Source organism: Taurulus bubalis, assembly GCF_910589615.1.
Source record: "Taurulus bubalis genome assembly, chromosome: 10".
In the NCBI taxonomy this organism is placed as follows: Eukaryota; Metazoa; Chordata; class Actinopteri; order Perciformes; family Cottidae; genus Taurulus; species Taurulus bubalis.
In genome coordinates this window covers 14,130,845-14,158,276 of record NC_136598.1, presented here as the reverse complement: position 1 = coordinate 14,158,276, position 27,432 = coordinate 14,130,845, and the positions used below count along the sequence as shown (strand labels likewise).

The following is a 27,432-nucleotide window of genomic DNA, read 5'->3' as shown; positions in this document are numbered from 1 at the left end:
TTCCCTCTCCAGATGCATTATGCCTGAGTGCATGATGCCGTTTAATGTACTTGATGGCTAAACTGCATGTCAATGGTTCTGCTGTCATAATGGCTGATGTGGAAAGTGCATTCGTGCTCATGTTACATAATTACAAAAACACATTTGCAGAGCTAACAAGGTTTTTGTTTTCAGTGTTTACTGACAGTGTTTGATGGTTATCTCAGGAAGCAGAAGTGCTGAGCTGACTTCTGAAACACGTTCTAATTTTGGACTTACTAGATAATTGTGAATTCTCAAATTGTCTTATTGTCAACTAAATCCAACAAATGTAGATATTCCACTAACAAGTATTGCCTTTGTATCCAGAACTGTGAATAGTTTATTATTTATACTGTTATGCTATAGAATACCATTGTTGTCCAAAAACAATTTAAAAAAAACACATCAATGAGTGCCAGGTGAAATGTTCCTTAATTAGTTTGTTTTGAGTAAATACACCTACACGAACCTTTCTGCTCACTAAAGTAAGTACTCACCAAAGCACTACATGTCTTGCCGAAAATAGTCCCCAAATAATGTGCTCTTTATTGCTTTCTGAGTAAAATTTGCTAAAAACTACAGTGATCAGCTGTTAATTTTTTAGGGCGAGCCTGCATATCCCTTCCTCTAATACCTATATACAATAACTATAACAATATTAAAAAAATACTGCGTAGCATCACGGTTCTGCTGCTAAATCGTGAATTACAACACAGTATACTTACCATGGCCTACGGTTAGCTAGCTATGCCTTCGTCGACTTCCCGTGAATGCATATTCCCTGGATGCCAGGATTTACAAAAAAGCTTGGTTACCATATTTAAGTTATCAAAAAATAATGGCACAAAGATAAGGTGGATAAATCTTGCGAAGAGACCCTTGATGGAGAGCTAAAGGATCACCAACAACAGCCGGCTCTGCAGTGAACACAATTACACCGGACAGCTTTAACAACTTTATTTGTAGACATCTGGGATTCAGAGATGAACCGACTATCTCTCTCCTTATTTTTGTATTACCCGGTCTTAATTGTGGAAAATCAATGGGCTGAGGGCAAAGAGGGAAGTATCCTATTCTATTAGAGACAGACAAACATGTTGTTGATGACGGCCTTTTTATGGGATTTGTTGAGAATAACATTGACATAGAATATTACCAGACATGTTCTTTAGATTCATTTTAACTATGTGTCTCAGTTGAACTAACCTATTTCCAGAGCTCTGATCTAGAGCTATTGACCGATCAAACAAAACGGCAAGTCAGTCTCATTTTCAAACTCGGATTGAACTAAATTGTTCTAATTTGTGAACTGGAACACTTTCTTATCCGAGTAGTCGGTCATTCGTTCTGTTTATGTATGTAAAAATGCTGCCAACTATGGCGGGAATTTAATAATACAACTGAAGCCATCCATGAAACCCATGGCAATGGCAACTGAGACCATTGTTGTTCATTTAAGAAGCACCTTTTCATTTCTCAATATTGTCACTCAGACCAGACTTTCGGAGGGGAACTAAAATGTCTCAATTTATCTTCCTAGTCTGACAAACGAGATGAGCCGTGCTTTCCCTAGAATTAGCTAGATACTCAATTGCTGGGTCCAGGTACTCGTCTCTTGAGGTTTGGATCTCTTTTGCTTAGTGTGTGCCCACACTTGAGAAAAATAAAAGTAGACACAGTGTTTCATTTGGCATTCTTTGGCAATTATGATGGCTGTAGTGTAGGAGGAGGCAATAAGGGTGTCTTTTCACCAAAGTAGCTGGCTTAAGTGCGCTCATCACCTAATGGAAAACAATTCACTCCCTTCAGCTCTATAGCCACAGGGTCCTTGAGTGCCACTCAGTCTGTGAGGCATAATATGCTTTGACAAATGTATTCTCTGTCCTGTGACTGACATTAGTGAAGTTTTGTGTCTACTCAAGTGCAAACATGAATCAATCACATCTACAATCCACGTTGCATGCATTCTTAAATATTTGCATTGGACTTAATGTCAGAACATTTAAGCATGTGTTATAATTTGCTCTTCTTCAGAAAAGGGACCAAATAACAGTCTGTCAAACTAGCATTGTATTTTATTTCTGCATAATGAAAAGGTCCTCAACCTTACTGACAGTAATGTTAATAGTGAATCATAATCACAGATCCATGACTGCTAAGTTTTGTGTTTTCTCTCGAGAAGGCTGTAAATTACAATTTATAGAAGACAGTTATGTACGGATGAATAAATGTAACATCCAAGAGAAGAAAAAAATATTGTTTAAGGTTTGAATGACCTGTTACCAAGGCTAGGATAATCTTTCAAACATGGTATACAGTCCACGCACATTTGACAACTACATAAACTTCAGGTTACACATGGGTATAATGGACCATCCTAACTACAGCACATTTTCTTTTGTATCCAGATAATTCTACTACTTAACAGACATGCAACATATTGACATGACAGGTAGTCAATAATCAAACTACATACGCTCTCCAAAATATAGTATTCCAAGCTGTCTGTGTATGCACTTAGATCATAGGGAGGTCTGCTCTTAACAGTAAACGAGTACAAAAAAAAGAAAGAAAAAAAGACATCCATTTACCTGCTCAGGTGCAAAAATGCTTCCTTCATAGGCAGTATTTGTACACTTATGTACACGCAACTGTGAGGACATATTATTCAACATTCAAATACACAACTGTTTGGTGAGAGTGGGCAACTCAGGTAATGGACAGCTCAAGTTGAGTTCATTTAAAACCACAATGACAAGTTCAATCACATGCTTTTTCTAAAAGCCTATTGTGGCTCGAAGCTCGTGGTAATTACCGGAGGATTTGCTGTCACCAGATCAATACCTCTAGTTTTCACTCCATGACATTCAATTATGGGGATGCATTTGTGACTGTAAATGGATTTGACTTAATTTCTGCACATTAGTAATTACCAGCACAGAGGAAGTCTTTTGTCACCGGAAAGAGATTGAACCGGTCTTTACTGACGACATAAAAGAGACTGTAATTCCTGTCAGTCCAATTAAATGACACCAAAACCAAATGGTACTTCTCTTTTAATGGGAGGCAATTTCATTTTTAATATTCACCATTATTTGCTTAGAAAAACATCCCAATACAGACACACCTACATTACTACTTTATCCCCTGTGGTGAAGTGGTATGTCCTGCTTCATTTAGCTTTAAGCATCTTGCAGTTGGAGGAAAAGAACATGCTGCTTTTTAATTTGTGTGAGAAATTCTGATTTAAAGTTTACTCTAATGTCATACTGTATGTAAAGACTGCCCAGGTCAGCAGCACAGAGGGTGGGGAAAAAAGAGTCGTCATCATGAAAATTGTCCATCAATCCAAAAGATGAAAGACGACCAATAACAGCAGAGGCAAAACAAAAACAAAAAATCTTGCCTGAAGAGATACATTGGATTTCTTGCCGTAAAATCGAGTGCTGCCAAACAGATGTTGTGCTGTGAAAGTCTTAACAGCTGGCCACTATTCTTATTACCATACAATGTGTCTCTCTTAGGCTCGAGGTCGGCGATCCCAATCCTCCCTCCCTCTCCCTACTTCATTCCTCCTTCCTAAATAAGCTTGAGTCCTCTGTCTCTCTCTCGTCAGAGGATGCTGACTCTTTCAGTGAGGCCTTGCATATCAGCATCCTCCCCGCCCTCCTCATCGTCAGAGGCAGCAGGAGGAGGCACAAGATGAGCCGGGTAAGGCAGAGTATGTTCACGGGCAAACATTTGCCAGCGGCTGTCATCACTCTCGTGGGTGAGGTAACGCCCGCCGAGTTTAGTCTCCAGCTCCCGCAGGTCCAACCACGTCTGATAGTCCTGAGACATGAGAAACGGGAATAAACACGGATGAAATTGCAGTTTCAGGAACCCTTAAAATTAGATTAAAGTTTAATGGGCTTTTATGTGTTTGTCTGTCTGTCTGTGAACTTGAATGACCCTCGACTGGTCTAACCGCTTCTGAGAAAATAGGGCAGCACTGACACTGAAGCTTTATTAATGCATGGACTTTGATTAATGACTGGACCTGAGCTAAACGGTCCTCAATAAAGTTCCCAAATATCAGCCTTAAGCTTCTGTCTCTTGGTTGTTAAGTGCAGACTCCTGGTGTTTATACCTTCCATTTCTGTAATGGCCACAAATTATATTAATGGGTTTGCAGAAGTAAAAAGAAAAAGTTGTTGGCAGTCACCATGTCTGGAAAAAGTGCTGGTTCCTATATTTTGAATTGGGGAATAATGGTTGCAGGGAGTGTGATAAAAAGCATGTATTAAACAATGTGTATGTTTGTGTGTGCACACAAGTAGTTTATATATGCTACCTGTAGGTACACGTGGCTAAGACTCTTGTCCACGCTGTAGCGTTTCCTCATCTTAACTTGCAGCAGGTTGTTGATCAAGTCGGTTGCTGGGAACACAAAAGTATACGGATCGGTCTATAAAGTTAAAATAAATCCTGTCTTGATATTTATTACAAAATCTATTGTGTAATATAAACATTTTACTTCCTCATACACACTCAGAGAGAGATATCGCTTCAACATATGATCATTTCGGATAATGTAGTTTGTGGTGCTATTGAACTGTATTAATTCTACAGGTGTGAGATGTTTCTGTTATTTATTCTACTCTCATTGATATAAATGGGGGAAAAAAGAAACACCTCATAGTATATAACTCTATGCAATTGCATCATAAACTACAGTACATCCTCCAAAATGATCATACAGTTGAATCAACATCTGTATAAGACTGATTAGTTTTAGCAGAGTGTACTTAATGAAGTGTAAACTAAATCTCCTCTCGCCCCTCCCCCTCATTGTTTACCATCAGTGGAGATCTGTTTCCAGGGGTTGGGAGGGTACATGAAGGCTGCATTGTGGATCTGGTCATTGATCTCTTCATCCTCATTAAAGGGGAATGTCCCACTCAGGCTGACATACATAATGACGCCGACCGACCACATGTCCAGTGAGCGGTTGTAGCCCTGGTTCAGCAGAACCTCCGGAGCCAGGTATGCCGGAGTGCCGACCACAGAGCGTCGGAAAGACTTTTCGCCGATGATACGAGCAAAACCAAAGTCACACAACTTCACCTGGGTAGAATGGGAGAAAAAGAGAAGTGGTGAAATGACAGAGGGGCATTTGAGAATGTCATATAAATGTCAGGAAAACACGTCTGAGCGAGCACACTATTTACTCATTACAGAGTGTCAAATCCATAATGAGAATGGGCTTTTGTGTGTGTACTTTGTGTGTTTGTGTAAACCTGGGGGAAGGGATCAGCAGAGGCAAGCAGCACATTCTCCGGTTTCAGATCACAGTGAACGATGTTCTTAAAGTGTAGATGTCTCAGAGCTGCAAGAATCTGCACACACATACGCAACCACACAAACAGGATATGAAAGTGAGGTTCTGTCGCATTAGATATGCATCAAAACAAAAGATGGCCACACTGCAAAAACAGCAAGTGCAACACTATGTCATAGCCTAAATGTATTGACGCACACAACCAACGCCTTCGTGACTGGGGCGCATACACACCTGTGTGATGAGGAACTTCGTGAGCCTCTCAGGCAATCTCCCTTTCTCACTGGAGAGGATCATCTCCAGCATGTCGCCATGCAGCTTCTCCATCACCACAAACACTTTCTCTGGGGTCTCAAACATGCACTCCAGGTTCACAATGCCAAGGTGACGTAAACTCTGAGAGAAGGAGGAGGGGGGATATAGGATTATATGGAAATTTGGTTGAAAAGTGAATGAGCCGAGTAAATAGTGCGATCGACAGGAACCGCATGACGGCCTTTGGTGAACGGGGGAAGAAACAGAGACAACGTCAGCAAAAGATGGTAAACCACATAAGAGGAATTTGAAACACAGAAGGGAGAACAGAAAATGCAATATTACATAGCTATGCTCCAAAATGCCATGAAATGTTCTCAAGAAGGTATATTTACATGATTCGGAGTGGCGTCATTTAACAAATGTATTTCAGTTGAAAGCTGGTGAGTCTTTCAGTCCAATAGGCCGAGTGAGTAACTGCCTTTTAGAGACAGCAGACAGACTAATGCACATCCTGTCTGACTCCTGTCTCCATCTGCTGGTGACCAATGAACTGCACATTCAACTTTAGTATGAGCCTAATATAGAGAAACCTGGCTGTTCATCTGAATGCATTTCTGTGTCTAAATGATTACACAAACAATTTAACTGAATTGATTGAAACAAAACACAAAACATACAAACAAAATGTACATTATAAAACAATTTAACACAATATAAAATATTTGTTCCATTATTAACTGAAAACTTTTCTCAACTTTATAAATAATTTGTAAATCTATAAGTTGTAGAACCTTTAACTCGACCAACAGCATTTGTTGGTTCTTGACAGTAGTTTGTCTATAATCTTCCAGGCTTTTGAAGGATTAATAAATTGCTAATGAATTTGGATTCTCCCATATCTCTACAATACAAAAAGATCAGCAAAAAGTGAGTAATTAAGCATGATTAACAAAAAACTTCAGTACTGCAATTGATTGAGAAAGTGTGTTCTCAAATGAAGTGGACAAATAATTTCTTATAATGACTTTATATAATGATGATTCATCACTGGGAACATAAACTGCAACAGCTGCCATCAGATAACTCTGACCTTTGTAATCTGAGGCTTTTTAGCTTTATAGATGGCAATCTGGCTATTGATAAACCGCATAGCCTTTGCTAATGTATCTCAAACTGATTGTATCAGTGCTGTGATACTATAGTCATGCTAAAAAAAACTCATACTATTCAGTGTGGGGTTTTCCTTTACTTTTATAAATGTCCCACATGTCACAGATTGGTTTGGTCAGACACTGAAGCATCTGTTTCTAAGAAGTAAACACAGAGGAAACTGTTTTATGTACTTCCTTTTAGAAATAGTTCATAAAATGATCTATGGAGGGATATTTGGAAAATTGAGACTCACAGTCAAACTGAGTCAAAACAAAACTCCTCTATGTCGCAATGAACACCAGTACTGGAATGCGTTGTTCATGCATGTGCCATTATAACAAGCAACACCAATATCAAACACATAGCCAAGCAGCTGGCTGTTACTGTGTCAGCACTAGTGTGTATGTAGAATACCCATGTACAGCTACAGGGAAGAGTATGCGTGTGCTTACCTGCAGTATGGCCACTTCATTCCTCAGCTGACTTTCCTGCTTGGTGGGAAAGCGAAGCTTGTCGATGACTTTGACAGCTATATCCCTGCCCGACTTCCTGTGCTTTCCTGATGCAGAAATGGAAGTATTACATTAAAGAAGTGGTTGTGAATTGAACAGCACATACATGTGAACATGTCTATCATCCAGAGATTGCGATGTACATAAAATAACACTCCATTGATGTAACATTGTCAAACTCAGAGTGTGTGAAATCGGACTTCCCCTTTCCAGACACATACTCATTAATGCATCAGTGTAGTATACTGTGGAGGGGTTTGTGATTTATTGTTTGCCAACTTTAGACACAATTGTTTCTTATACAGCACTTTAAGCTATTAGTTTAGACCGTAGCAAAATACAGCAATCTAGAGCTCAATCAGTGGACATAGGTCTATATACCTCCATACACTACTCCAAATTGCCCAGATCCCAGCACTTCATCAGCAAAAATCTGGTACACTGTACCAATATCCTGTAGGAAAGCAAACATATTGTACACATTAATCCTTATGCATCATTCATTTAAAGATTGCAGGAAATTGCTAAAAATATATATATAATATAAAATATATAAAAATTCATACCACATTTTCTTGGATTTGACTGTTGGACACAGATATGTTGATGGAAGCTTGTCCTGAAAATACAGAACCAGGAATTGTGAAAAGGTTACACAGTCAAGCCCTAATATCTTCTGTAAAGTAAACTAATAAAGATTTTTTTTAAAGCTATTTTCTATGGCACTAAAACAGGAGAGCTTTGCCTCAGCTCAACATACTTAAACTTGTGAAAAAACAATTTCGCTTCCTGGAAACGTATACTCTTTATTTGACCAATGTGTTTTGGAACAAGACCTTCACCAAGGTGTTTTTGATTAAGAGTTTGACTCTTCCAGTTAGTCAACTAGAATTGGCAAGTTTGTTTTTTCACATTTAGTCCACTGTTTCTTAAGCACCCAGTTGGCTCGGGACACAGCAACAACACATACATCTCAAGCTCTTATGTGCCAATTAGTAAATATAATTAACCTAAAATGCACTACCTGCACTTGGCTGCGCTCAACTTACTGTGAGTTGTGTTCCCCGCAACTGGTGGTGCATCCTGAAAGATGACTGGCATGAGAGCCTGGCGAATGGCGCTCTCCCACGCCTTGGCCATCTCGCGCCCGATGCCGCTGTTGGGTGCTACTTGGCTGGGGGAGGGAGGGGTCGGAGGGAGAGGCTGGGGGTTGCTGGGGCACAGAGTGGGGAGGGCGTTGGGGTCCTCCCCGACAAAGTAGCACATAGTGCCTGTGATAAGCTCAAAGCAGTGGGGATTTGTTCCTGTGGGGACGAGAGTGAAGTTTCCAGCAGGACGCACCTCCAGGATCTCGGACAGAGGGATCTCCTGCAAGGAGGAGGACCAGTGAGGTTGCATACTTGGAATAAATAACTTGAGATCATACCTTTTCATGGAGTAAACTATATTTACCTTGTAGTATTTGTTGGTGGTGTTGTTCTGGAAAAGGATGATGCACTTACAGTCCAGACGCCAATAGTGCTTCTTTCTCTGTTGGGGGTTGGAGTAAGAAAGCACAGAGGGTGGGGCACAGATCGGGGGCAAAGTTCAGGGATCAATATGAATACATTTCAAGTTTGGTCCTGACGTCAGAGGAAGAGAAGAGGGGCCAGATGTGAACAAGGATGAGCAGGAGCACAAGCTGCTAAATGAGAAGGTGGAAACAAAGAGAAAGGAGACAAAATGAGAGAAAGAAAAGGAGCGTTAGTAAAGCCAGCGAAGAAAAGGAAGACTAGAGTGGCAGCAAGGTTTTCTTGAGGTCAAATATAGAGAATATTAGGTAAAGGAAAAGGCAGAAAATAGGCTTTTAGGATTAATTCACCACACATCTGCTGAGTGCTGTTATGTTTTCAGGGTGACTCAGCCTCAATCATTTTTCTTTACACACACACACACGCACACACAAACACACACGCACACACAAACACACACACACACACACACACACACACACACACACGAAAAAGGAAGTAATATAGTGCATAAAGCCAAATGATCAAGGCTCTAAACTGTTGAGCGAGGAGCTGGTGAATAGAGAAAATAGACTGGCGACAAGAAGGCCCTTGACGCCTGAGGGAATGGAAAGTAAACAAAACAAACTTTCTGCAGGAAATCATAGAAAAGAGAGTGCATCTAAAATAAATTGACTTAAATCTGTATGTTCAGCCCCTGTAACAGTGACAAAGATATACTATTGAGGTGAACTGCTTTAGAGAGTGGGAGAGTTATGGGAAATGTTTTTACCAGTGTGTCCTTATTGCTGTAATGAACCACCCATCCTTCCTTGATAGACGTACTGGATCGACGGGTTGTCTGTCTCACTGACTGCACCACCCTCATTAACGGGATGTAAACACTGGAAGAAGGAGGACAGAACTTGGTAGGTCATATTTTTTTTTTGTAATCCTATTACATTCCTTTCCTTTTTTTTAAAATGTTTTCCTGATACCTCTGGTCTCCGCTAGCTCCATCCAGGTTGTTGTCAGGAGAGAAGGACCCTGGGATGCTGCAGGACTCATCTGAGTCATCTATTGAAGACTTGTCTGAGGCGTCGTACTCACTGCTGTAGTCCATTGGCACCTCAGTGTCAGTACAGGGACTCAACATGTCTGGGGCAAAAGAAGAAGAGAGAAGAGAAGAGGTTGAGTGTAACTTGATTTGAAGTGACTGAGTTTAAAAGTACGACTACTACTACTACTACTACTACAACTATGACATCTATGAGAAGAATACAACTGTACATGCATCAATACAGAGTACCGGTGACACTTACCGCAGTTACTTCTGTTTTCTGAAAAGATAAAAACATTCGTGCCAGTGAGTTTCAGTCATGTTAGATAATGCATCATGTATGTTATTAAAGTAACCTTATTATGCCAATGGAAACATGAAGATGAAAATTAAATTACTTTTATCAAATCCATGCAGGGTTAACAGTCATAAAGACATTTGAGTGGTGATATATTTTTATATTCCCTCACCTCCAATGGTCTCCCCGAGGCAGTCATTAGGAACCTTGTACACACAGCGTTTATGGCAGTTAAACTTGCAGTCTGAGAGAAATAAAACACATTTTGATTAGATTACATTATAATACTATTAGATTTATTTAAAATTCTGCATCACCCTGGAAGTCCAGAAATAAGTATCTATCTTTCTCTGTACTCACCTTTGCACTGTAGGCCTTGCCGGAACAGACCGCGGAGGAGCCTCTTGCAGTACTGGCACACCGTTGGTCGCGTGTACGAGTGCACAGCGAACGTGTGTGGCACCTTGACCTTGCTCATCAGGATCTTGTCTAAATGAACTGGTCGGCCTGTGTAGAAGCGCCGGGCGTCACTAGGGGTCCGTGGCTAGCAGAACGGAAACAAAGATCATCAATTACATTTTGTGTGGGAAAAGAATTACACGATCATCTACTTTTGGCAACAGATACATACTAAATAATTATTTGACCTAAAAAAAAGTTGGCCCCTTGGAGGCAGCAGAAACAAGTTATGAACACAATATCGAACAGCTGCTTACATATTGCAGTTAATAGAGTAATATTTTACTCTCTTTTAACTATGCTTTTGATCTTTATCAACTCCTGAAGAAAATATCGGACTCTTTACAACTTTATAATGCTCCACTAGGTTCACCAGTAAGTGTCTTCCTGTGTCTGTTGGCAGTTTGGTACAGAACAAAATATTGATTATAGCTGCTTTGAGCTCATGTTTCCTCTCTAAATAGTTCACTTTCTCTTCTTTAATTAGAATAGATTAATAGGGCCCCAATCAATCAATTAATTGCTGATGGTATCTTTTTTTGATTGAGCTGATCAGTACATGTCCATTACATATTTGGTTACAGTCTCAACCTAAAACTTTCTATATCAGTGACTGAACTGAGTTAAAGTGGCTTTACACAATTTGTGACAACATAACCAAAGCAACGTGGTTTTATGTGGGCAAATAAATCATCTTTAACTTTAATAGTCTAAAACTAAACGGAGCATTGTGTGCATTAATCCAGCAGTACCATTTGTGTGTGTGAGCGAATGAGGCTGGCGTCCTCTGTGCAGGTGGAGGCCGTCCCTAAACTGTACACCGACTCCGTGGTAGAGAGACGCAGGGACTGGCTGCTGCTCAGGGACGTTGTGGACAGACGCCGTTTGCGAGCTCCACTGCAGTTATTTGGGATGCTGAATGCACAGCGCTTGTGGTAGTTCAGTCCACATCCTACAGGGGGCGGCATGGACCAACAGAGCAGAACAGGGGAGGAGGTGGAGAATATTTGGTGAGTGTTACGATTCATTTCTCAGAGAAACTTGTGGACGACATCATCTTTTCTTATTCACAATTCATCTCTCTACTTTCCTCACCGTCACACTTGAGCCCTTGTCTGACCAGTCCAAACAGCATCTCTCCACAGTGATCGCAGAAGGCTGGCGCTCGGTACGAGTGCACATTGAGTGCATGGGGCCGAATCTGGAAATCTTCAAACGTGGCCGCCGCTAAAACAAAAAGAAGGTGTACCGTGTGATCACAGTGGGTGTCACGACAAAATCATGCAACTAACGAGACAGAATAAAGAATAATTTGATGGATAAGATGGAAACTAAAGTGGGCAAGTGTAAGATACAACCTGTACTATAGTAAGAAGATAAGGGGGTTTAAGGGTTGTGATGCAGAGCAAAGAGGAGATAACAGAGAGAAGGAGGAGAAAAGAGGAGAGAGCTGGTGACTTACCAGAGAGCACCACCTCCACAAGATCTCCCTCCTGGATGTCACTAGCACCGTTAACCAATTGCAGGATGTTGTTGGTGGCTGTGTCATGCTTGAACAGCAAAATCTTGTCATAAATGCCATAGAAGCCACACTCCGGGAACTAGAGAAGAGAAAGTATAATGGACTTGTTAATAACATTTATTTTAAGGAATATGACATTTATATATGACATTTTAAGGAATATGACAAATAGATAATATTTATTTCAGAATGTATGTATATTAATATTTTTTCTTGAAATATTAGGCTAATTTACAGTACAAGGAACTTGTAATATGTAATAAAAATAGCATGCAGCTACCATATAGTGTTTTTGTACATCATTTTCATAAGACCCCATACAAAATAATAACAACAAATATTAAGCAAACTGTTGGTCTTTCGAAGCAAAGTGGAGGAACGTGCAACATTTATTTTCATCAAACTATATGACTCAATATCATTAAAATGTATCAATTTAAAATCAACTACAGAGAAAGAGCATGAGAGTAAATGTTCAGTACCTCAGACCGTTTCCTTGGTAACTGCCACACGCAGACCACCTACTGTATACACTCAACAGACCTTGTATGCACGCTGAGAGAAAGTACCAAATGCAGATTTATTCCAATACGATACTCAAAACTGCACCAAACATCCTAAAACAGTCACTGCTCCACTGTTATTTTATTTTCAATAACAATAACCAGATCTCTGTAGCTTTTGGAAACATCACATTGAACACTGAACAAGGTCCATGCAGGTACAACACAGGACAGGCCAAATGTTGTCAAGCATACCAGTGTATGTTCTCAACTAATTATATTGTATATTTCCATGTAAAACACCTGGAATACATAACAGCCATCAAACAGACAACCATGCAAACACACACATAGACAAGTGTAACCACTGATACACAAATACCACTGCCTACATTCCACAAATCAAGTGTTAATTTGGAAAGTAAGACAAAGAAGAAACTCAACCCTATCTTCCTGTCAGTTATATACAAATATACACAAACGTGTTTCCATGAAGCTCTTCCATAGATATGAGGGATGAGACTGTCAGAAGTCAGCAGAGCAAAGGAGACTGTCATAGGGAAACCCTGCCCTCCTGAATACTTAATGCCGTCTGGTTCACTTCAGTGGCCACACCACACAGGACACCACACACACACACACACACAGGACACCACACACACACACACACACACACACACACACACACACACACACACAGGACACCACACACACACACACACACACACACACACACACACAGGACACCACACACAGGACACCACACACACACACACACACACACAAACAAAAGGGAAGCAAAGGCCAGGAAAAGACATGCAGTGAGCTTTAAAACGTGTCTTTTACGAAGGAATACACAAGACCAGAAGGAGAAAGAAAATGCACGCGCACACACTTTCCCATAGAGAAGGATTCTTCATCTGGCCATAGCTCTAACAACTTACAGGAAGGGGAACCCTGGTCTCCACCTTGGAATGACACACACACACACACACACACACACACACACACACACCTCATCCTCACTTACCAACAGACACACCCTCCATACAAACAGCAACACACACCCTCTCTTCCCCCCCACTTCCCTTCTCCTAAACACACACACACACACACACACACACACACACACACACACACACACACACACACACACACACACACACACACACACACACACACACACACACACACACACACACACACACACACACTTTCCCCAACAGGCCCTCCAGATCACCGCATCTGAAATCCAGGCATGACTTGTACCGCTGCCAAGCTACACAGCGATTCGACCACGCCTTAGCAGCGGGTTACTGCTACTGACCTCACAGTCAACTACAAGTTATGAACAGACTACAGTGGCTACAAAAAATCTGCAGAAGATTTAACCTGTAAAACAAACAGTACATCCATAACATACATCACAGACACAAGGTCACGCCAAATAAACAACCAGGAGTAAGAATACAAACGGCCGTAAGAAGAGGTGTGAAAGAACGCAAATCAAAAGGAGGTGCCACATTTAAAAAATATCTCTGTTTAACACACCTATAATGCAAAATTAATTCGCAAGCATGACAAATGGAAAACCCAGAGGCATGATTATGGAATGCATTTTGAAGTGCAGTCTTCTTTAAGTGATTCACAACCATTATATATATATTGCAATGAGAGAATGACATATGAGTAAGCAGCGACTAGAGTTGGTCTGCCTAACTCAGTGGCTCTCAAACTGTGGGTCGCGACCCTCTAGTGGGACGAGGCAGTATTACAGGTGGGGCGCGTGGGATGCAGATTATTATTATTTTTGTAATAATCCCACAGAGGGGAAATTATTCTCTGCATTTTACCCATTCTTAGTAATTAAGGAGCAGTGGGCTACTGTGAAGCACCCGGGGAGCAACTGGGGGTTCAGTGTCTTGCTCAAGGACACTTAGACATGCCAACTATGGGGAGAACAGGGAACTTGTGGTTTCAGGACGACCACTCCCCATGAGCTAAATGAGAACTTCCCATAGTACAAAAGTATAAAGATTTAAAACATCATCAATAAATACATGGCGAAATGCCTGTGTCATGGAAAATGTTTACGTTACGCCGTTAACAGGTTCCGCTTGCGCGATGGCCAAGATTCTTGTCGACTTACCGATTCTTGGTGTTTTGACAAAACAAAAAACTGCAAAAAGCCTATCTCACGGATATCGGCTTTTTGTTGGAGGCATGAACATTTTTCTTCCTCCAAAGTGGGGCGTGACAAAACAAGTTTGAGAACCACTGGCCTAACTTAACAACTACTCTATTTCTTTGGTAGCATTTGCAGGGACAACAATTCTGTGATGCCTGTGGAGACGATCTACAGGGACACTGTTTCTATAAAGAGAGGCTGCTTTTGAAGTTTTGCCATTTTTTCAAAGCTGTGCGCAACAACAATTCCAATCATCTCCATTGTACCGGGAAAGAGGCAGAGGCGAGATGGCCAGATATAACCCAAACTAGCTGCATGTCTGGATACCACATGTGGTAAAAGAGAAAATATGCTCTTCTTTGACCCTTTAACCTTAATGTTTCTGGCTTTGAGTCAATGAAATGACACATACTAATAAGACGAGGCTCCAACTTCACCAAGACCAGACTTTTAAAACCCACAAGTTCTCTGACGGGACTGAATCCAGTAATTACTGCATGGATCGGTACCTACGATTGCCACAAATAAGACCAACTGCTGCCACTTGTAATTACAAAACACCCACAGAGCCCAGATCAGTGGAGACTCCCAGCTCAGCCCGAATGCACAGACAACTCTCAGCCAGTCATTTGTAAGCTCCATGCTGCTGTTTGATGCCAGCCTCTCTGCTATACACCCCACACTATTACTGTTACTGCTCACTTCTTTCCTGAGCAACCCAAGAAACAAGGCTAGTCATATAATCCTGCCCCATTGGTCCAGAACATACACAATGTACCGACCACAACTGCAGTTGCCAGGTCTGTGCAAACCACAAGTCTTTACAGCTCTACTGAAAAGCACAATATCCCAACTCCCCAAAACCACAGTTACCTCAGTGAAAATGACAATTTACTTCTTCTTTTCTGCTATACCCGTCCTCAGTAAAAGTATGGGTTGGGAAGAGGACAAAAGCTGCACATTACTTGTTTGTATGTCAACATGATGAAAAATAAAAAAAAAATGTTTTCTTGTAATTGCATAATCACCTCGGTGTGTGTGTGTGTGTGTGTGTGTGTGTGTGTGTGTGTGTGTGTGTGTGTTGTTGCAAGAGACTATTTGTGTGCAACGTCTGCAGACAAAGAGCTGACTGTATTATCATACATACTGTAGTATAATGTCGTGTGGTTTGCCTGGAGACAGGGCTGTGTCTCTAGCCGGTTTCTTTGGGTTACCAGGGATCAGGTTGCCCTGCTTTGCCCGCCCTATTCCTGCAGCTCTTCGGGCCAATGAAGCCATTATGAGTGAAATTAATTATGGACTAGGTTTTCTTTACCCAAACGCCTCCTTCTTTTTGTCCCATCACTCTTAAAACCCTCCTCAGTGTCTTGTTTATCAACCTCTCCTCACTTTTCTTCTGGGCTGTCCAGTTGTCCTTATCAGATATCAGCCTTGTATTTTTACCAATATATGTTTTATGAGCCTTTCTTAAAAAGCAACAACATTTAGAAGGAGAAAAGGATGCATAAAGAAACCCAATCTGTCATCTTTTCTGAGCTTTCCAAACATGGCCCTCAATGTGGTCCACTTCCTCTCTTGCAAGCTAATGTAATGTTAAGGTCAGCCAGCGGTGCTTGTCCATGCCAATGTCTTAACTAACCGGTCTTCAAACGTTTGACGCTGTGTTCTGTTCGGGACATGCTGAAATTATTTCCTGTTAGACTGAGCATAGAGCAAAGGAATCTATAACTATTTGCAGTACAAGGAGAAAAAGACAATTTTAAAGAATTTCTTTGTCATACTGCTGATACTGGACTATTTCAGCCCCAACAGAACAGCATTCATAACCAATAAATAAAGTGGGAAACTAATTAAAAGGAGTCCCATTAAGGAAAATGGGACACAACCAGACTTTGATGAGCACATGTTGCTTGGCTTGCCAACATGGAATGGGCTATCACCAGACATAACAGCTTATTTTGATTGCAATGACTGAAAAACTGTCATTTGTCGTTCCTGTGGGTCTCAGTGTGCCATTGCAACTGTCAATAAGGTCAAACATTTGCCAACATTACTCAGTCATTATTAAAAACCCACATTAACACAAAAGGGATCTGAAAATGGGCAAAACAAGTGATATCGCTCCGTGTGTACACACAAACAAAACACCTTTCTCATCCTATAAGCATGATGTCATGGAACAAGGCTATTGTGAGTGAAATTTGAGCTTAAAAGCATTGTTTTCAAAACATGCAGAAACACACATGATGCAACAGCGGTGGCTGCCATATCCTCACCTCTGGGCTCGCATTCTGTCGGTTTGTCTACACCTCTGGTCATATAATGCAGGTCACATACAGAGGGAGAGATTTGCACGAGGAGCAGCAAGTGCAGACAAACTGGAACCTGTAGTTCTTGAAAACGATGACTTAATTCCTCCTGCCTCTTCCAGTTAACTGGTTTGTGCTGACACACCCACACACACACACACACACACAGCTCTGAGAAATGAATGAATGGTTGAGGATTTTATTTAGATAAATCAGGACAAAGCGTAAGCAATGTAACTGAAAGGACACCCCAGCAAAAGGAGCAGCAGCAGAGCCATGCCCACTTCAGCGACAGGTTGTCAGGTGTCCAGTTGAGACGTGTTCACTGTGCTCGTCAAACGGCTGGAGAGCACAGTTTCTAAATATAGAGCCCTTTTATATAAAGACACTACATGTGTCAAGAACACAATGACTTTAATGTCCTGCCGCGGAAGCCGCTTGTTTCTGCTTTTCATCCTCCCCATCACTTCCCCTCCTGAAGCTCAGCATGAGCCACCTTTGACCACCAAGCCGCACAAATGTGCAAGCTTGACACTCAGGTACGCACACACAATCAAATTGATGCAACAGCTTTAGTGCCATTCAACCAAAGCTCTGCTGCAGTTTATAGGAATGCAGCAAATGTAGGTAGTTACTCATCAACAAAGTAAAGATTACGCCTGTGTTTTCGTTCAATGACTGACTTATGGAATTATTTGTATAAAAGGGGTATTTATGCAACCTCAGACTTGTTATTTGCTCCTTAGTTTTACTTCTTGTAAGGATGCAAAAAAGCTCAAATACAAATTACTTTAACAGCCTGTAAGGTTATGAATTCCAACAGGAAGTATGATTTTTAGGATGTAATTTATACTCTACCAACTGCTCGGTCAGCTATTCCGGGGTGTTGCTGGTGGTGTCTTTGACATCAACATGTTGATGTGTTTATCCCCTCATAGGTGGAAACTCCACATGAACTAACAAAGAGAGGACTTTTCCGGCCCAGGAGGCCTTTACTCGGTTGTTGTATTGATTGAGTTCTGCATCAGTACCATTCTACACACCATAATAAACCATTATATTGAGTAGTGGTAGTGCCAGTAGCATTAGTTACACTTCATTTGGTAGTATTGTGATTAGTGCTAGTACTTGGTACTAGTGCTATTAATGTTATTTGTTACCTCCCCGACACAGGAAACTGCGACCTTGAGAATGTGGTTTATAGCTCTTCAAAAAAGGTGTAAAGCAGCATACCTATAACCATATAATGTGGTTCTAAGGAGGAAGAATAGCAGCATGTTAAATATAAAAGACAGTTACCACAGTCACAGAAAACACACAAACTGAGATGAAAATCACATGAAGAACAACACAAATGCAATATCGCCCATCTATTAAGTTAATGGAGACTATTTCCATGTTTAAGAGCCATCTATCCAGTTTATCCAGACTTCCCACAACATGGTCAGCATTTAATTATCTGATCAGTGCATATAAAGAACACAAGTTATCACATCTTGGTACAATACGTCAGAATAAATGAAGGAATGGCTAGTTGTATGTCCCTCTAGGAAAGTTGAGGCTATATGGAATAAAACATTATCCACTTTAAAGTTCTGTAGTTGTCACTTTTGGTTTTTTTTTAAAAAGTGTAGTGTAGATAGACTGCTGGACTGAGATGATACAGAATCCCATGAGCTGAATCTGTGTTTACACAGGCCACTATGTTCTAGAAATACTGCAGTTCTGCAGAATCAAATATGCCAAAGTCCAATGATGAAAGCACATGAACAACTGAGAATCTGCACGGATAAAATACAAAACGTGCCGTGTGTGACACCTCAGGCTCAGCTCTGTAAACAGTGTGACCTCTATATCCCTACATGGTCCTCCACGCCGATGTGTTTCTGCAACAGAAGCTGGTTATCACAACAGGAACCTGATCCAGCCAATTTTATAGTCAAGAGGAAACACGCTGCATCCCTTCAAACAACAGACATTGTTTGAACATCCACGTCTTACTGTGCAACAAATCATACAGCCTCCTGCACGCGTGAGTGTGAGAGTGTGTGAGTGTGAGTGCGTGTGTGTGTCATGCTGAAGCGTACCTGCACCTGCACTTTACTGTGCATCCTTCTTCTTAAGACACGAACCCCATCCTTGTGAACATGTCGGGCACGGGACTTGGAAAGAACCACCCCACCTTTCATGGAAGCTATGAGGTGTTTAATGAGGGTTTGACGTAGTGAGGGGCATGCAAAGACGTCATCAATCTGACCTCATTAGCTCCTGACAACAACTTGGCGCAACACAGGAATTTTTTCCTTTTGTGCCGACAGCGTTAGTGATGGAACAAATACGGTGCTGGACCGGCGTTCTATTTTTAACCGCAGTGAGGTCACACACCAACGAAGAGATGGGGCAAATGACAAAGATCATGGCCATACCTGCTCTACCTCTCCCTCAGTCGTGTGTAGAGTCTGTGCTTATGCTGGCTTTAAGAAAACAAATAAAGAACCCGGCCTGTTGCCTTAACAACACTCACACCACACATTAAATCACTACAGTGAATGACAGGTCTGTGCCAGGAGGACAAGGAATTACAATGACGTCAGCTCAGCGTTGGGCTTGGCAGACACAAAGAAGGAAAACACAATGAGGATGAATCAACACAGAAAGTGTGTACATAATGAAGGACGACTGAAAAGCTGCATGACATGGTGCATTTACCATGCTCTCATGTCACAAAGCATAACTTATTCACTTACTTGATAGTTTGGATTGTTTTACTCTGTGCGTTAACTTCATGCTGCAACACAAGACACCTGTCGTCAGAGGTGGATGTTCTAAGTCTTCCTGTTCATTTTGTTCTTTTATCACCATTAACTTTCCTAACATAGACACAAACAGTAACCACACAGAAGAGAAAGTATATATTTGACTAAATGTGGCAAGAGGTACAACTCTAATTGAGAGCTTGTGAAGCAGAATATAGTTTGTCAATGGAAATAATACAAATCCAATCATGATATTTACAAGGAGACATTAAAAGCTACATGCAAAAGCTTATTTTTTCCTGGATTTCATGCGTTTCCTGTTGATACCAGGGAAGAACAAAGGTTACAGTAGTGTAACCCTAGGCCTAAAAGCACAGACGGAGAGCTACAGTGGCTAGAGACATCACACAAACCATGACTTGCAACTCTCTGAATCAGATTATTCATTCGGTCGATGCTATGGTCCAAATGTGTCAGTCTGAGATGGTGGGGTGTGGGTGTTAGACTGGGAAGATGTCACCAAAATGCCCAACACACCCAAATTATTGGCAGCTGCAGCCCCAGTTGAAAAATGTTGTCAGCCTACGTTAGAACAAGAGACACAGGAGGGGCTGTTTGAAATAGGAAACCACAGGGACAACCATGGGTCACATCATTGCATTTTTATGTATAAGATGAGGCTAAAAATATAGCGTTCGGGTCTGTGCGGCTTTCAGACATGCCAGTCTGCATTGTAAAAGTCCAATAACTTTCCTCACGTACAAGCATTGCATATACACAATGTAAAGTGCATTTGCATTGGTTGGTGTGTATGTGTGTGTATGTGTATGTGTGTGTTCAGGTTTACATTCCTAACCTACTAGTTTCTACATACCAGAGATTTCTGTGTGAACCTGTGAGACTGGAGGGGAACATACACCCTAGTCTCACCCACAAGCATAAGCACAAAATGATATTAAAAAAGGATCCAAATGGTTGAATACACACAACACAACATGCGTCAATGTGCATACGAAAATGGATTTCTACATAAAACACATAAATATTATAATTTGTGGCAAAAAAGTGCATGAGTGCATGAGCCAAAGTAATACAAACAGCCTGGGTTCAATACACACAATATATTTAAACAAATACCTGGAAATGTTTCCTGCGTAACACAAGGAACCGTTAAATCCTGCATTCATAAAAAATAAAAAAAATGGCCAAAGGTTCAAACCAAAAGAATAAAACAAATGGTGGGATGGTGAAAAATCAAAGATTGTTTTGTTTAAGACAGAGAGAAAGTATACAGTTGATTGAAATGAACAAGGTTCATAGAAAATACAGTGTGTGTGTGTGTGTGTGTGTGTGTGTGTGTGTGTGTGTGTGTGTGTGTGTGTGTGTGTGTGTGTGTGTGTGTGTGTGTGTGTGTGTGTGTCTATTAAGTGGAAGGGGCTTAGTCTCAAGCAGGAGCAAAGGGACAAAGACTCATTCTGCGCCAAGCATCAAGGAGGACGGTGAGGTAACATGAGAGCCATGACCAGGCATGAGAGAGGGAGAGGGGTCTGAGGATAAAGGAGACATGCACCGCTATTCTGAACTAGCCTTTGTTGGTAGTAGCTCCCGTCTCCATCAGTCCCCACCCATCCTTGTCCACCTCCCCGTCTTTCCTTGGCTCGCTTTGAGCAGGTAAGCCGATAGGAACCTTGGATTCAATCCACTCTGTGCAATGAACAAGTCATTGATTCATGACAAGAGGGAGAGACAGAAAACAGGCCTTCATAAGAGAAGAGACAGCAAGTCTATGAGACGAGAAGAAAATAATGACCGATGGAAACAAAATGAGCAATAAAATGAGAATGCTGATACTACTTTATCAGACTTCTTTGTGATTCAACAGCACAATTGTTTAAGTATTTTATAAAAGCTATATATTGTATATTTATTTTGTGTCAAGAAGCTGAAAAGCTTAATTTGGGTAGAACTACATTATTTCCAAAACATTTCACACCACTTTTTTTGTTGTTGCTGAAACTAAAAAAGTAAGATCCAGTGTAGTGCCCCCGTAGCCTATTTAACCCTAAGGCACTACTTGGTTGCTCCCTTGATATTATTCTGATGCGTTTTAATGATGACAATGTCCAGGTGTAATGTCCAGTTTGTTTATTGATCCATTGTGTATATTTATAGAAAACAAATCATGTCAGCATCATGTCAACAATGTCAGCACAACCTAGGTGCATATACTTAAATCATAAAATAAACCATAAACATTTATATCTCTCGGTTACGGTATTGTTACCAGTTGTGTAACGCATTGTCATCTGCTGCATAGCGGTCAAAAAACGGTTTACCTTCTCAAAACAAGCAACCCCTGGGCTTACGCCACCCAGTGGTGGCAGGTCCAACATAAAGCAAACACCATAAAATGGCTCTTACATCCAGCCTTATTATTTTTAGGGCTTTGTTGAACCATTTCATCATTATTAGTGTGTTTGAAAAGACAGTTTTTGTCGACAGAAAATCATGGCAGGAGAGAGAGGTGTAACAAAGGACCTGGGCCAGACTCAAACCGTTGCAATTACATTACCGAAACCCCTTTGCCTCAATTCTAGAAAATACTTGGAAAACTTATACAACAATGCATGATTTGCATTGTAAACAAGCCAAAGTACTGTGAATGTACAACACTTGAACACGATGAGGTGAGCATACCAGGTATACCTGCACTGCAGTCGAGAGTCAGTGGAAAGAAGGTCCGAGTCAACATTGTATACTATTGGTTGGAAGCCCTGACGTGTGGTTGCTGATCAATAAGGGAAACATTACAGACCAAGTTGTTAAAACTGGTACATACATATTTTCTATAATTATATTAGGCATCTTTTAATCCAAGTATCCAAAAAGTAAAAAAAAAAAAAATCATAACAATCTACTGTTACAGAAACAAGATACAATAGATCAAGCGTTTTTCCTGGTGGAGCAATATTGCGACATATGGTGCACCTCAACTAAAGGATATAACTCAAAGAAGAATAAGGGGAAGCAGGTCCCTCATTACCATAGTTAATTCCCAAAAGAATGTTTCCTTTATTTACATCCATTATGTGTTCTCAGTTCACCAACTTTCACTGTGGTTAAGCAGAAAAACCTTTATCTTAAACTTTGTCTTTTTAAAGTGTAACTTCTTACGAATAGAATTTAAGAACAGATAAAGTTAGGATTCCTCGCAACAGGGCCATAAACTGGTTAGATCCAATACCAGAAACTAGCTTAGCAAGGAACACCCTTAAAATACCCATTTGTAAATGATCAATTACTTACTTATTGTTCCCTTGAGTTCATGTAGAAAATAGCAAAACTATACCAACATATACAAACTCTTACACAACTCATTGTCGTATACTTAGTACTTCCCTAACACATGCGTTAAAAACACTTCTGCCCCTCCCGTCTTCTGCCCTAAACAGGAGTGCTGCAAGTCTGTGCATGAGACGGTAGTGGTGGAAGAGTTTATGGCAAAATTGCATGTGTTTGGGAAGTACTATGCATCCAACTGGATAAATGAGACTTGGATTATACACCTCTATTTACTTCCATTCATCAATTATTTACTCAATTTTTTGATTCTGGGTTCACCATAGCGGCATGCATGAAAAGCAAAGTTTTCTTCAGGAATTCAAACACATGAGCAATTGATAGACAAATGGTAATTTTAAGGGTGAAGTTTTCCTTTGAATTATTCTCTCCACATAACCAATAGAAATGATTGTTTAAATCGCAGTGGCAATCATGTTAAAATGAGAAAAGGGGTGCGGCCTAACTTCTCTGCATGACTGCAACAAATGGAACACCAACAATAATCAAATGATATAAACTGAGAATGACTTGTGTAAACAAGCACAAGTGCTTCAGAGGCCTGCGGTGACATCTTCCAGAGTTATATTAGTAGACTGTATTTAAGTAATAAATGTAAAGAAGGGCTCTCGCTGCTTCTCCGTCACTTTATTCCCCTCCATGATGTTTCGAGAACTTTCCTCGCGTCGGGAAATTACCGACGGTAATCATCCCTCACTGGCAATCATCACGATTTTGTGATAAAACCCTTTTCATTTCTCATCTTAGTTTCCGGTTTTACGCACTCACTCCCCGCTAATGAGTCTGCTCGCTCAGAGCGTTATCTGCTCTCCTCTCCCTTCGCCCCCATTATTCACCGCTGACATTCTCAACAAAAGTCATCCCCCTCCAAAATATCAAAGTTTACACAAAACATGTTTGCTAACTGTCAAGCTTGAAATTACAACTAACGGTCGCACAAAATCTACCTGTTATTTTGAGTGCGCACTGATATGGAACGTTCAGGTAAATGTAAACAGGTGTACAGTACATTATGGCTCAATACAGTACACCCCATGACTCACTCTCAACCAATTAGAATGCTAGATTTCATCTACCCGTATTCTAATCAAATATATTAGAGGTCATACCAGTTAAAACCTCACCAATCAGCTCTTTGCTCTGCCCTTCATCCCAAGGTTAAAAAAAATAATCTAATATTTATCTGATATATTGTTGAATCTACCGAAAGGTAACACACACTGGGCAGCAATCTCCATGTGTCAAGAGTGCTATTGACACGCAAACACTTGAAGTTGCATGTTGAAGGCCACAATAGACACATTACTGCCCTCTGACTGAGTCATCCCCTTTTCCTTTATGCCTGTTACCCTCTTCTCTCCACATGCTGTTCTTTTGCTCCCTCTTTTCTCTCCTCTCTCCTGTGTGGCATGGCTTTAGATCCTAATTGGAAGAAAGTAGGGGGAGAAAACGCTGCAGGCTACACACTAAACTCAAATCTTATGACAAATGTTTGGCTAGATTTGTGAGTTGCTGTTGTTTCAACTCTAACCAAACGCTGGTTCTCTTGAAAAATCGAACTGTAAACCCACTAAACCAGACTTTAACTTGAGCCACCATCTTTTTAGTATTACGCATAACTGCAACCTCATCTACATGATTGAGCAATACATGTGCTCAATACTGAATCTATCGATTGCCTCCCCACGGCTCTCAACATGGAGACAGCTGAGCCGGTGGATAGCAACTCATGGTGCTAAAAGCGCTAACAGTGCAAACAACGGCAAAGGGGCTGACGGAGCCAACAGTGTTAGCCATGGGGGGAACCAGAGGGTTCGCCGTGGGTTGGGAAGGCGATAGCAGCGGTGACCGACGTATGAGCGCAGAGCGGCTGCCATGAGTTAACCAGTGATACAAAAGATAGGATTGGTAATGTAGGCCTATAATAGAACCCGTTGTTTGTTATATTTGATGAAATTCATCTTACATCCTGACAAATCAATTAAATAGATGCTGTGACAAACATACAAAATCTGGTATCTGTGTCGACTGTTATAAGCTCGTCCAATCGTTTTAAATTTCAAGCATACTCTTGCTGGTTTCTCCAATGTTGATGACCCTAGCGTTAAAGCATTCGCTCCACAATTTCGGAAATACACTTATTCACTTCCTGGCAGAGATTCAGAATGTGTTAATTTATGAGCTTTAGAGGTGCTGGACGATTTATTTTGTTCCCGCTGGACAGATTCAGGCTCGAAGTTTCTCCCCGTTTGGGCGAAGCTTCTGGCGCTAGCTTATTTAACCATGAGAGTGCTATGAATCTTCTCATCCAACTCTTGGCAAGAAAGTAAAACAGCATTTTTCAAAATCTCTAACTATTGCTTTGAGGCATGAAACAGGGGTGAGAGTATAAGCAATGTTTGAAAAATAACTATTATATTGTATATAAAGGAATTGTGATTATAACATAACACAGATTTAAAGTAGCTATGGTGAATATCCAACCCCATGTTGAGAATGAAAGCCCATTTTCCAGTTGCTTCTTCCAGTCTTCAATATTGATGTAATGTGTTTATCTACTGATGTAAGACTGTAGTGTTACCAGTAATGAGGGTATATGGGCGTCTGGGCCATACTAGCCCACACTGCACTAGAACCCCCGACCAACTCAACCCACCCTGTTAACCATCACACTGAGTCCATTGTCTGTAGTCTTCCCAATAACTCCTTCCCAAACACACATTTCACACACCTGACACTATAGCAGCAAATACTTTCAAGCTCTCCAGCTCTCCTGTTTTTTCTGTGAGAGCGTGCACAATATTACTGTGCTTCAATATCTGTCTCACTTGGAATTATTGTCTTCTGCTATCATCTACTACAACTTTTAACTTCACTAAGCGACAAAAGACAAAAAGTGTGACATGTATTTACTCAGTTTTTAGCCATTTCAAATCAAAGTCACCAACAAGATCGGCCTCACCAACCTCTGCCTCTCTTTGTGTAATGAATGAATGTGTGTGTGCGCGCGTGCGTTCTAACTGGTACAAACTCTCCACATGCCACCAAACGCTGCTCAGCTCTGCGGCTCCCAATTGGATTACGGCACAAGACCGTTTTTACCGATGCTAATCGCCAGATTAGTATCATAAGGTCTCCTTTAATCAGAACAAGAGAAGGAATGCAGGGGTATGAGAGGCCAAATAGGCCCAGAAACATGTCAATGACCAAAAATCTTGCTTTATTACAACGTGGGTCTCAGTTTACTAGTTTTGGCAATCATTTCTACTCTGAAAACATTACACTCTCAAACACTAATGTTGGGATCTGGGAAAACAGCAACATCGACAATAGAAGACACGCAAGCTTTTAAATGATTAGACAGATTGACTCAAGTGTTGATTTAGTAATTTCTAATTTAAATGTAAAACTGAACGTTAACGCAGATAAAATGCCTTAAAACTTATTCTGCAGTTCATTAAATCCCTGCAGCCACCTGAAGGCAGCATTGACTATTTAGTACAATATTCTGTATGTAACAATACATAGTATATCAAATGCAGTGTGGCAAACATACTCGTTGGATGTTCTACTACATTTTGCAGTGTGCAAGCCAGCATGCTTTCCTGGCTATTCTGACACACAATCCTTTGCACAGATATATGGGCAGGAGGCCCAAAGATCAAGCTGCCATATGATGAGGAAGTAGTACCGATGTGTAAACTCACGCAAGTAAAGTGTTGTGAACGCAGCATTGAGGAGTGTGTGAATATTCAATTCAATTCAGTTTATTTTATATAGCCCAAAATCACAAATTAAAATGTGCAATCTGTACAAATAACATCCTGTCCCGGGACCTCACATCAGATCAGGAAAAACTCCCCAAATAAAGATAGTAAAAACCATTTCACAGGGAAAACAGGAAGAACCCTTCAGGAGAGCAACAGAGGAGGATCCCTCTCCCCGGATGGACAGAAGCACTAGATGTCATGTGACCAGAATGAACAACGTAACAGAGTTACAACACATGACATCAATATGACTGAAATTGAATAAATTGCACTCTGCCGCATTAAAAAATCCCTTCAAAATAAAAGCACAGGATTTTTTATTTTTTTTTGCCCATGTAAAATGACCGTCCTGACGGACTGAAAACGGGTCCGCGAAAGACTGAAAACGGGTCCGCGAAAGACTGAAAACGGGTCCGCGAAAGACTGAAAACGGGTCCGCGAATGACTGAAAACG

The 27,432-nt window shown here is 40.9% G+C and overlaps 1 protein-coding gene across 1 annotated transcript; it reads right to left on the bottom strand.

The window, feature by feature from the left end:
• Positions 1 to 963: 963 nt before the first annotated feature.
• Positions 964 to 13,585, bottom strand: prkd2 (protein kinase D2). Its single transcript, XM_079224742.1, has 19 exons — positions 13,540 to 13,585; positions 12,033 to 12,171; positions 11,666 to 11,797; positions 11,323 to 11,522; positions 10,472 to 10,655; positions 10,284 to 10,355; positions 10,076 to 10,093; positions 9,752 to 9,911; positions 9,547 to 9,658; positions 8,716 to 8,793; positions 8,313 to 8,631; positions 7,830 to 7,882; positions 7,645 to 7,717; positions 7,204 to 7,310; positions 5,576 to 5,737; positions 5,301 to 5,399; positions 4,860 to 5,127; positions 4,355 to 4,440; positions 964 to 3,852 (listed from the first exon to the last, which is right to left on the bottom strand). Exons 3-19 carry the CDS (start codon positions 11,703 to 11,705, stop codon positions 3,634 to 3,636), a joined length of 2,250 nt encoding a protein of 749 aa, XP_079080868.1. The 5' UTR covers positions 11,706 to 11,797; positions 12,033 to 12,171; positions 13,540 to 13,585; the 3' UTR covers positions 964 to 3,633.
• Between the last annotated feature and the right edge of the window lie 13,847 nt (positions 13,586 to 27,432).